Source organism: Trachypithecus francoisi, unplaced genomic scaffold, assembly GCF_009764315.1.
Source record: "Trachypithecus francoisi isolate TF-2019V2 unplaced genomic scaffold, Tfra_2.0 Lachesis_group17, whole genome shotgun sequence".
Taxonomy (NCBI): domain Eukaryota; kingdom Metazoa; phylum Chordata; class Mammalia; order Primates; family Cercopithecidae; genus Trachypithecus; species Trachypithecus francoisi.
Window position 1 is genome coordinate 48,005,139 of NW_022681462.1, and position 12,029 is coordinate 48,017,167.

The 12,029-nt window shown below is 40.4% G+C and overlaps 1 protein-coding gene and 1 long non-coding RNA gene across 6 annotated transcripts in view; one reads left to right on the forward strand and one right to left on the reverse strand.

Moving 5' to 3' along the window:
* The window catches only part of CUNH2orf49 (chromosome unknown C2orf49 homolog), a 35,355-nt gene extending 29,268 nt beyond the window's left edge, over positions 1–6,087 (reverse strand). For 3 of the 5 annotated variants that reach the window (XM_033175575.1, XM_033175573.1, XM_033175572.1), the window contains exons 1-3: positions 5,767–5,911; positions 3,659–3,825; positions 182–557 (exon numbers count right to left, since the gene is read on the reverse strand). In XM_033175575.1, the coding sequence (XP_033031466.1) occupies positions 182–557; positions 3,659–3,825; positions 5,767–5,865 (642 nt within the window). In that variant the 5' untranslated portion in view covers positions 5,866–5,911. Of the gene's footprint in view, positions 1–181; positions 558–3,658; positions 3,826–5,766 lie in introns of those variants that run through there. The other 2 variants (XM_033175576.1, XM_033175577.1) reach the window with 2 other exon arrangements.
* Positions 6,088–7,350: 1,263 nt separating this feature from the next.
* LOC117062262 lies at positions 7,351–9,458 on the forward strand. The gene is made up of 2 exons (XR_004428279.1): positions 7,351–8,274; positions 8,365–9,458. It is a non-coding gene; the product is annotated as an uncharacterized LOC117062262 (long non-coding RNA).
* Positions 9,459–12,029: the final 2,571 nt, after the last annotated feature.

A 12,029-nucleotide genomic window follows, 5' to 3' on the forward strand; every position in this document is an offset into this window, starting at 1 on the left:
CACCACGATTTTAAAATTCCAGGATTCAAGTACTGGAGTAATGAGATGTATTATACAAATCGGACAGCCCATCAAAAGGGTTCAAGAACAGAATGTAGCACAGTCGACCCCCTCCCATGAGGCAGACTGGTCAGGTTTCACTCAGATCACTTACCAGCATGGAAACTACCCCCATACTTACCATGGCCTCTGCTTCTTCTTTAGGAGCAGCTCGCTTTAACTTCACTGGAGTAGTTCCAACAGGGGACAATGGTGGCAACTTCACAGGGCCTGAAGGATTTTTCCTATGCGTTAAGTCATGGTTCTGTTTAGTGTCATTATTATTGTGTTCCGTTTTATTGTTCATAGGCAAATTGGAAGACAAAATTAGGGGTGAAACACTCGAAGAGGAATTTGATAATTTTCTAAAGGCATTACTGGTAAAGCTTGCCTGAGGGGGAGGCTTGAGTCGATCATTATCTCCATTCTCTGTCTTTTTCACTTTTATGCTTGTACTTGTTGAACTTCCATCAAATACGATGAGGGGTCTTTTCCTTAACCCATCTACAGTACTACTCCTGAAATCAAAGAGATGCACTCTTGAAAAATATCATCTGAAATTCAAGTTCACTGGAATTCAAGTTAAACAGTAAACAAAAAGATTTATTGATAAGACTAATCTTATCACACAGACAGACTTAAGGTCAGGCCCCAATATTCTAAGTGAAACTATTAAAAATGAAATTTTCTATGTTCACTCTAAATGAAATAATTTCCTAGTGTTTCATTTCAAAGTTTAAAATAGTTATGTACAAGAAATTCAAAGTTAGCTTTAATGTATACACAAGATGCAGCTATTTTTAAAACATCAATTAACCGTCTAGCCCTGGAACTTAAAATGAGATTTCCTAGTTAAAAAACACCAGCTTATTGATGGGGTTATCTTAACCATGCAATCTGTTATTATTTAAAAAGGATAATAAACTATAAAACTATATCAAGACTACCACAGTAGCAGTCTACAAATGAGGCACAGCATTCTACTCCATTCAATAAAGGTCTCTAAAGCCAAGGCATTTTCTAAACTAACTGTAACTATGACATTTGTACAAGTTGAATTGTAAAATTTGGCAAGTGTCTCATATTTACCTCCTGGAAACCTAATTTCCACTCTTAATAGTAATGAAAGCATTCATTTGCTTACTACTTATTATACCTCAAGCTATATCACAGATCAATTGAAAAAAAAAATTTTTTTTTTTTTGAGAGGGAGTTGCGCTCTTGTTGCCCAGGGTGGCGTGCAATGGCACGATCTCGGCTCACTGCAACCTCCACCTCCCAGGTTCAAGCGATTCTCCTGCCTCAGCCTCCTGAGTAGCTGGGATTACAGGTGCGTGCCACCATGCCCAGCTAATTTTTGTATTTTTAGTAGAGACGGGGTTTCACCAAGTTGGCCAGGCTGGTCTTGAACTCCTGACCTCAGGGTGATCCACCCGCCTCAGCCTCCCAACATGCTGGGATTACAGGCGTGAGCCGCTGCGCTTGGCCTAAAAAAAAAAAAAAATCCTTTTAATTAAACATGTTAAAAGAACTTGACATAACCAGTTATCAGGAAGAACATTTTAGCCCTGCCACTCAAAGTGTGATCCAGGGACCAGCAGCACCAGCACAGCAACGTCATTATCTTGGGAGCTTGTAAGAAATGGAGAATCTGGGGCATCAACCTGAACTAATACATCAAACCCACCTTTGAACCAGATTCCTAGGCAGTTGGCCAAACTCAACAATTCTTGGGTCATCACTGAACATCATTTGGTAGAAAATGAGAAATAAGTTCATACTCACTGCCTTTGTAGAAGGGAAACAGGGACTGAGAGCAGGGTTTGACAATTTGACAATTTGTTTAATCTAAGATTCAAGAGGCACATTAAAGTTTGAGAAGCACTGGGCTATGTTGCTATGGACCTGGTCCTAGCTCTGTGTGACCGTGGGTATGTTATAGCTCTTCTCAGGGTCTCAGTTCCTCCACAGATAAAATAATAAGTAGTTCAACAATACAAGATGATCTCTTGGATCCTTCCAGTTTTAATGCTCTGATCCAATTGTGAATTTAAAAAACAGTCAAAAGATCCTTTCCAAAATGATTTTGGGGGACTAATCAAGACAGTTGTACGAAGATTGCTTCAAAGGAAAGTATGACCAGCACATAAAGTTTTGCTTACTAGAACAATATGCCTGAATGTGCTGAGCAAGAGGAAAATACTGGCTGAATAACAGCAAAAGTAAATTAAAAGTCATATGCAGTGTAAGCCATATTTATGAAAGTTAAAACCACTACATAGTCTGTACAAGTAAAAGTAACCACCAAGCTAAAATGATGGTCAATCTGAAATGCATTCTTGATCAAAGGTCAGACCGTGTGTGTATTTTCCAAAAGACAATGAGGAGACATGTATTCTTCGTACGTGGAGAATAATTTCAATCCTTAAGTTTTTCTTTGTAAAACAGAGATTAAAACTCAGAGGAACATACTCCCCTTACCCCCACCTTCCTACTCTATATTCTCTCACTGCTTCTAGTGGATTGCCTATGATGGTGTCTTACAAATAGAAGGTACTAAAAAAATTAATTGATCAATAGTATCCACTTGAGATATAATAGACACAGAAGAGTTCACTTAAGGAACTTAGGACACTTTGTACTTATTAACCAATCAACAACACTGATTAATCAAATGTAATTTTCTTTAAAAAAGAAAAATCACTTGCTTGTGGTTTCATAAAAATTTTTTTGAAATTAAATAATTTTAAATAGCATAACTTAAGCTAGTTAAGAGGCCCTTCATTTGTGTATTATTCAAAGACCTTAGAGTTTTACCTGACTTGACTTTTTTCTCAAAATTCAGGAACTCCTATTGGCTCTATCTTCAAACATGCATGCTCCAACCTACCAAATTTACTACTGTAGTCAAAGCTGCCGCCATCTATTGCCTGGATTACAGTACAGCCTTCTCATTTGTTTCCCTGCTTCCACTCTTATACACGCCCATTCCCCTCCCCACACACCTTAAATCACTTCTTAGGACAGCAGCCAGAGTCATCCTGTCAAAATGTACATCTAATGATGTCACCACTCTGCTTAAAACCTTCTAGTGGCTTCTCATCTCAGAGTAAAGCCAAAGTCCTTACAATGACTTACAAAGCTTTCCATGATCTGACAATCTCTCCCGCTCGCCCCCAATACAACTCGTTCCTCCTACTTCGCCATCCAGCCCTGATGGCTGCTTTGTTGTTTCTGGTATATGATAGGCACATTCAAGATCCAGCCTCTTGTATTCTGCCTGGAATGCTAGCTTGTTCTCTTCTTCCTACAGGTCTCTCTACTAAAATGTCATTTCTCACTAAGATTGTTCCTGGACAACTTACCAAAAATTGTAATTTTCTCCCTGGTCTTTATTACTATATAACAATACCATATCTTAACTGTGTTATTATGTTTCTCCCAACAAAAATATGAGCAGGGAATTTTGTCAGTTTTATTCACTGCTATACGGACAGTGCCTGGTGCTCAATAGATAGTTATTGAGTAAATAACTTTTTTACTGAAGTTTACTTCAGGAAAAATCAATAACTGTTTAGTTATGTAAGATAAATTGAAAACTAGAACCACCAAAAAGTACCTTTTAGTCTCATTTTTAACCTCATGTTGTTCTCTTTTCTTTTCCATCATTTTCCCCCATCTATTCTTCGGCAAATCCCTCTGAGGCAATGGTATTGCATGCTGGACATAAAGGTCAGTAAGACTGTCTTTGTTTACTCTTACATCAGTTTCAACAGCTATGTTCTTCTGTGGGAAAGGAAACAAAAGCAATTTCAAAACAATATTTTTGATTTTAGTAAGTAACCACCTTACCTAACATGGTAAAACATTACTGCTTAAATAACAAATTATAAAAAACCATTTTCACAAAACACTTGCACTCAGAGGCAGTGTTATAGGTTGAATTCTGTAAATATTAGGTTCAGCCTCATCTTAAAGACAATGGTCATATTTTCTCAGTGTGACAAGGACTGCTGTCCACAACTGCTCAGCCAACACACCAAGCATGAAAGATCATTTCCAGTAATATTATCTTAATATATAAAGGGGATTGAAAACGGGAGACCGCCCGGGAAAAACAGACAAAAGAAAGCTAACAATGATTAACAATCACCACATTCTGTCAATAAGCTACTTTGAGTGTTACTATCATGATCAGATTAGTGGGATGAAGGTCTCAGTCTGTCTTTTATTTCTCGTGCTTCTCTAATCTGGTGCTTCCTAAATTGAAGTTAACTACTAAAATTTCAAATAATACCACAGATAGAAACTGTTATCCCCGTACTGATGACAGTAGCAGTACATCATTAGAGAAGCCTGCACCCCATTTTCACTGGTCCTTTCAAGTAAGCCTCCAGTCACTGTCCAACCATCTCTATCGAAATCACCAAATTCCTCCTCATTTTCCAGTTTGTTCTTGACATCATGAAAAACATAGCTTAAGCACAGTAGTAGTCATGAAGACAGAGTTTGGATTTAAGAAGGAAAAATGAGAATGGAAATGAGTTCACACAGGCTCTTCAATTTCAACTCAGAAAGGCTTGAAAACATTTGTGTTTAGTACAACTGACAAGCCTATGTCCTCCAACAAAAACTAATAAAAGCACATTTTACTTCTCTTTCGTATACTGGACTCATCTATTTTTACCCTGTACTCACTCAGAGGTAGGGGAAACTCCCAGGATTCTCTTGGATAACATTCCCAGAGAATTTATAGGCCCCTTACTTTGGAAAGTATTGCCTTAGGACAGCGGTTCTCAAAGCGTGCTCTCTAGGTCAGCAACGAGCTGGTTAAAAATGCAAAATTTCAGGCCACATTCCGGAACTACTGAACGAGAAACTGGGGACGGAGCCCATCCATCTGTGTTTTAGCAAGCCCTCGACTGATTCTTAAGTACCTAAAAAGTTTGACAACCACAGGTAAAAACTTACTAACATAATTAAAATAAGCTCTACTTGGCAAGAGGACTTGAAATTCAAGAAAGATAGGGTACTAAGGGGAAAACCATATGGAAAACAACAAAATACGCTACATAAACCCCAAGGAAACTTTCAGTAATTCTCTATCACTTAAAACATCACTTTTTTCCTTTCTCATTTTTCGCCTATTATTACAGGCCACACCAGCTGGAAAAGAGCACGCACTACATGGACAGCCAGGAGCCCTGAATTCTCCTCCTGGCAGTACCATTTACAGATGCTGTGACCTTAAACAAGTCACTTCATCTCTCTGGAACTGTTTAATCATCTTTAAACGATTAGAGAGGGTGTGCAATGGACGGTTTCTCAGATGCTTTCCAGTCCTGACAGTCCATGATTTCTACCTTCCATGTCTATTCTACGCTTCTTCTCCACTTCCTTTCTTCCTCAGGTCAGGGCTTACATACAGGCAGGGGGTGTCGCCTGGGATTCCTCTTTACAAGCCATCGGGACTCAGATAGATAAGCCCTATTTCCCAAGCATTTCTGATATTCTACGGACATCTCTTTTTCGGATAGAGGGCGAGAAGCGGGAGCGAGGGGACAGCTGGCTGGTTTGCGTGGGTGGAGAGTGGCACAAACCCAGCGGGAGTGTCAGTGGTTGCCGAGGGCTACTTAAGGCAAGCTCAGGTGCAAGCGCCTCACCTGGGAAGGCCCACCCGCCTGCCCTCCCTCCTTCCCTCCCTCCCTCCGATCCGGCGCGCCCAACCTGCTCTAGAGTGAGGAGAAGGAACTCCTGGGACAGGAGCTCCGGGTGCAGCAGCAGTTCCGAGTCCGTGCAGCTGCGACCGCCCACATCCCCCGCCATCGTCGTCGCCAGGAGACCCCAGTCGGCTACCCACAAAGCCCCGCGAAGGAAGCGTTCCGGAAGTGACGTACTGGGGCGGAGACTCGAGTGTGTCGTCACTCTGAGTGCGCCGCATGCCGCGCTCTTTCTTTCGCAGCTGATGCGGGTGTTGGGGCCTGGTCAAAAGCTCGCAGGGACCAGAGAAAAGAGAACGATGTCAAGCGTAGAAACAAATGGCGTGTCAAGTTTTGCAGGGAGGGAAGAGTGAAGCTCCGGGAGCCGACCACGATTGGTCGCGCCTTCTGTGACGTCCAACGGCAGAAGTCAAAGGGATTCCTGGGGCAGCCTCAAGGGAAAGAATTCTGGCGCGGGGGGCCGGTATACAGTACTCTAAATATGGCAGTGGTTGTGTCCGAAATTATCGTATTTTTCTTTGTTTAACCTGTTTCTTATCTCTTCATCGCCCTTCTATATAACATAAGACCAGAGGCTTTATTTAGTGAATTCCTTGTAACCCAGGCTCCTTGGACAAATAGGTATTCAAGTATTTGTGTCTTGAAGTAATGCTCTGAATTAACCTGCTTACATGTAAAAAATAATAACCGGCTGGGAAACGCCAGTAATAACCGCCAAACGTTAGACATTTACAGTGTGCCAGGGACTGCGTTTTACGTGTATTATCACATTCCTCAGAACAGCCTGATGAGGTGTATATTACCAGAATGCCTTTTTTTCAGATGAGGAAACTGATACATAGAAAGGATAATTTACTCAAGAGTGAGGAAGTAGCAAGCATAAAATCCAACTACATTTTTTCTGCATGTATTAATAGCTACAGTTAAGTATGTTTTTAAATTGCTGTAGATATCAATTATAGTCTAATTCCCAGTAATCACTTACTAAGAAATATTTTCTGCTTCTCTTTTATCATTCATGGGAGCGATACATATCCCTAAATATTTTGCACATTTAAAACTTAAACTTGTTGGGTGTGGTGGCTTATGCCTGTAATCCCAGCGTTTTGGGAGGCTCAGGTGGGAGGATTGCTTGAGGCCAGGAGTTCTAGGCCAGCCTGGGCCACAAAGTAAGACCCCGTATCTACAAAAAAAAAAAAAAAATTAGCCAGGCATGGTGGTGTCTCTGCAGTACTAGCTACTCGGGAGGTTGAGGTGGTAGGATCACAGGCGCCCAGCAATTCCAGCCTGCAGTTAGATAGGATTACCACACTGCACTTCAGCCTGGGCGACAGAATGGGACCATGTCTGAAAAAATAAATTAAAAAACTTACAGGTATGTTTTGAATATTTATTGTATGCATCCTCTATGGTGTATCATTTTATTGGAAATTATTGCATTGTCTACAAAAATATGAAGAACTCTGAGGATGCCAAAAGATAAACCTTGAAAGAGTACTAGAAGTGAGATCATCAAAAAGAGAAAGCTGAGAAGTGTTTCCCAATTTGTCTTATTCATTTATGTATGTAATACTTTATCTCTAAAAACTGAATTTCAGAGCTGGGAAGAAACTTAAAAGTTGCTCAGTCTAGTTCTTTCAGGTTGGTGCCAAGAAAGCTGATCAGACTTGCCCAAAATTGAACAGTCTTAAATCTGAGCTGAGGCAGGCATCTGACTGTCTTAAATTGGAGTTAAATGTGTTAGCGTCATGGTATTAACATCATCGTATTCCACATCTCAAATCTTATTTGATTTTCATTACATTAGTGAAATAAGTGTGATTAGTATTATCCCCATTTCCTTCACTGGGAGGCACATTGTTTTAGTATCAAAAGCAGCTACCTTGGGAGAATCTGGGGCTAGAAACCTGACCTCATTTCACGTTTTACTCTGTTACACCAAAACCTTGGGTGAGTTACTCAGTTTCTCAGCTTCAGTCCCCTCATCAGGAAAATGCTGTCTTAGCACTTTCTGTGAAGGATGATCAAAGGAGTGGAGATTATTATAGAGATTATAAACATACTTGACATAGAGTAAGTGTTGAAGAACTGGCAGCTGGTTTTTACAAAGTTACTGGTCATAGAAGGCAGTTTAGAGGAAAGGGCAGGCTTTGGAGTGGCTCAGAGTTGTATTATAACCTTGGCTTCTTTGCTCACCTAGGACATATACTGTCTAGCTGTAGCTTCCTCCCCTCTGAGATGGAAATTACAAGCCATCTCGCAATGTTGTGAGGATTGGAGCTCAAGGGTGTAAAATGCCTCCTCTGTGGGCTCTCCTTGGAGACGTCTTGTATCCTATTGATTGTCATCAAAGGAAAGAAGTGGCAGGATGATGGTATAAGAAGGAAGAACCTTGAGTTTAATAGTCTGAAAAAGTGGTTACAGGTTCTTGCTGTGCTTTTTCTCTCTGCGGTGTTCTGAGCCCTTCGCCTAACCTGAAGCCTTAAACTTCGTCTGCAAAAATGTTTTGTGGCAGGTAAGATGTCTTTTTATTCTTCCAGTACTTCCCAGTTTAAAACTAAGAGTACTTCCTTGCTTAAAACTCATTCTATTAATATTATTCTAGGTGCCTCTGAAGCAGAACTGTTGAGATGGAAGGATTGTCATCTGAGGGAAAAAAATCGAGATTAAGAGAGGAGGGACTAGAATGAGATTCACTTACCATCTCTCCTCCAAGGGAAGCAGAGAATGGTGATGCCTGCCCAATCCTTCCTGGGCAGAACCTTTGTAGCATGGAGCATTGGAGAATTTGCAGTCTGCTGACTTTCTGATTTAGGAGGTTGATGGGGAGGCCTTATAATTTGCATTTCTAACAAGTTCTGAGGTGATGCTTCAAATATGTCCAGGCAGAAGGGCCGCCACATGGAGATTTCTGCCATACCACGTGAGAATTGAAGCCACAGACATCTCCAGCCCTCAAGCCTGAAGCCAAAAGACTGAAAACCAAACACGACGGTGGACAAAGAACATCTCAGAACTTCTGTGGGGACCAGTGACACAAGGACCTAAGGTCTCTCTCTTCTCATCTTGGCGCTTCAGTAGTCTCCCCAATCTTGACAAAGCCCTGGAGAAAGGGGCGGGCCTCCCATTGATAAGATTGTCACTGCAGATAAATAGAGGTTTCAAGCTGAAAGAAAGGAGGGCCTCCCGTTTGATAAGATTATTGTCACTACAGGTAAATGGAGGCTTCAAATAGAAATAGGTTTCAGTTACAGAAAAAAAAATTATCTTTGTTACACATTTGAGTTTGCAGGCCTAAGGTTACTCCCGCTACATTGTCATCTGTAACCATAAGGCACTCAACATTTTAAGCTAACTCTAAGGATTTTTGCTTCACTCAAAGATCCTGAGGTTTTGTTCACATTTTTATTTGGTGACTATAGTTGATAAGAACAAAGCTGTGGGGAATCAACAAACACTGCCATGCCTGGCATTGTCACCTCACTAGATTGTGCATTCCTCTGGGGCAGGGTCCATACATTTCCTTCGAATCCCTCACTTAGTCATTAGCCTGCACAGAGCTTGTACTTAGTAGGTGCTCAATAAATGTTTGTGGAATGAATGCATGATGAACAAAATATATACTGAGGACTCTGGTGTTGATTCTTGTTGATAATGTAATAGCTAAGATATGCTATAAATACAAATATTTCATCAAAATATTGTGTCAAAAATACACTTGAGCAGACTGGGCGCAGTGGCTGACGCTTGTAATTCCAGCCCTTTGGGAGGCTGAGGTGGGTGGATCACTTGAGGTCAGGAGTTTAAGACCAGACCGGCCAACATGGTAAAACCCCATCTCCACTAAAAAAAAAAAACAAAAGTTAGCTGGGCATGGTTTTGAGTGCCTGTAATCCCAGCTACTTGGGAGGCTAAGGCAGGAGAATCGCTTGAGCCCAGCAGGTAGAGGTTGCAGTGAACTGAGATTGCACCACTGCACTCCAGTCTAGGGGACAGAGCAAGGCTCCTAAAAAAAAAAATTATATATATATGTATATAAAAAGTATATACATACGAGCATAAAGGAGCTTCAATGTGAGGGTAACAATTTAAGCAATATTTCACATTTTGCACCTGTGTTGTTAGCTATTTAGAGCATTTAAACTACTGGCTTGCTTTTAAATCCATTGTCTTAGTCATTTCAAGTTGTTACAACAAAATACCATATACTGAGTAGTTTATAAACAACAATGCATTTCTCAATTCTGGAGGCTGGGAAGTCCAAGATCAAGGTGCTGGCAGATTGGGTGTAGTGAAGACCCATTCATCATAAATGGCACCTTCTCGCTGTGTCCTCACATGGTGGATGGGGCAACAGGCTCTCTTAGGCTTCTTTTATCAGGGCAATAATTCAGGAAGGTTCCACACTTGTGACAGAATTATCTCCTAAAGACCCCACTTCCAAATACCATCACCTTGAGCGTTAGGTTTCAACATACAAATTTTGGAGGTACACATTCAGATGATGACAGCACTCATCTCATGTTACCTTTCATCTTTGGGTTCTCAGTGCCTGCCACACAGCACAAGAACAGTAAGTGTACGCTGAATGAATACAGATGAATGAACCTTTCCCCATCCTCAGATACTTCCTAACTGAGCTCCACTATCAACAAACTTCTAGAGCACATTATTTTTTCCCTTATGATCTTGTTAGGTGGGTTTTTCTTCCACATATCACACTATTCCAGTGGTCCTCAAAATTGTGTGCCTGTTAGAATCCTCTGGAGGGCTTGTAAAAATAGTTTGGTGGGTCCTAACCCGAGTTTCTGATTTAGGAGGTTTGGGATGGGGACACCAGAATTTGCATTTCTAACAAGTCCAGAGGTGATGTTGATACTGCTGGCTAGCAACTCTACCTTATAAACCACTGCACATTAAACTCTTGAAGGTAGAGATTGTCTTCCTCATTTCAGTATCCGCTGAAGCCTCTGGCCTAGTACCTGGCACACAAGAGCTGCTCAAGAAATAGTTGATTGAATAATAGTTCAAAAAAGTTTATTTTAATAAAGCTAGATTACAAGTATATGGATGTGTGTGTATATATGATTAAATGAGCTATTACATGTAAAAACTCTTAAAACATGGCACATAGGAAGCTGTTGCTTTAAAGAAAATAAAAAATGTAACCTTTCTTTGCTTATCTTCTAAAATGACACCAACCATCCTACATGTGTGCTCTTAAAGAGCTTATATATTAGAATAATGCTATCTTAGTATTAAAAGCCTCTTTTAAAGTTAATCTAGGCCAGATGTGATTGCTCATTCCTGTAATCCCAGCACCTGGGGAAGCCGAGGTGGGTGGATCACTTGAGGTCAGGAGTTCAAGACTAGCCTGTTCAATATGGTAAAACCCTGTTTTTACTAAAAATACAAAAATTAGCCCTGCGTGATGGCGCGTGCCTGTAGTTGCAGATACTTTGGAGGCTGAGGCAGGAGAATTGCTTGAACCCGGGAGGTAGAGGTTGCAGTGAGCTGAGAAGATTGTACCACTGCACTCCAGCCTGGGCAAAAAAAAAAAAAGTAATCTAGTTAGTCAATATTTCAATATTGAGGGTCAAGAATTTTTTAAAAATTGGTTGAGTGTTTTCTACATGCAGAAAGATACAGCAGAGAGCATAGACACAATCCTTGCCCTCCCAAGTGTATACCCAGTGAGAAAGTGAGGAGCACAGAGTATGTGTAAGTATAAGAATACTAAGTTTTGAGAGTAGACAGCAACTATGGAAATATTCCGTTATATCCATGCAACTCAGTCTTCATTAATCATTCTCATCGGAGCACATCTTTTTCACATTTTGTAAAATAACGCTTGGTATGGGCCCAAGGAATATCTAATAAATATTAAAAGTGAAGTTAATAATTGTTTTGAAAGCCATATGATTGATATTCTTAAATGTAACCAAGAGAAACAAGGAATTTGGCCTATGCACATATTTGCACATTTATGGTACAGGCATTTACATGAAGGTGCCTGTCATTTGTGACACAGACTTCTCAAGTTTCAGAAGGAACAGATGTTTCTAGATGGAATAATATGGAGCTTGCCATTATAAGAATCCTGTGATAAATCCTTTCATAAAATAAATATGTCTGAATTATTTCTTGTTACACATTTTCACTCCTGGATCATCTAAAGTAGAACAGAAAGATTGTTCATAAACTGTTCATTCAAAACTATATAAAAAGAATCACTGTTGCTAAATTCTGGATTCTTACCGTTGCTTTTTC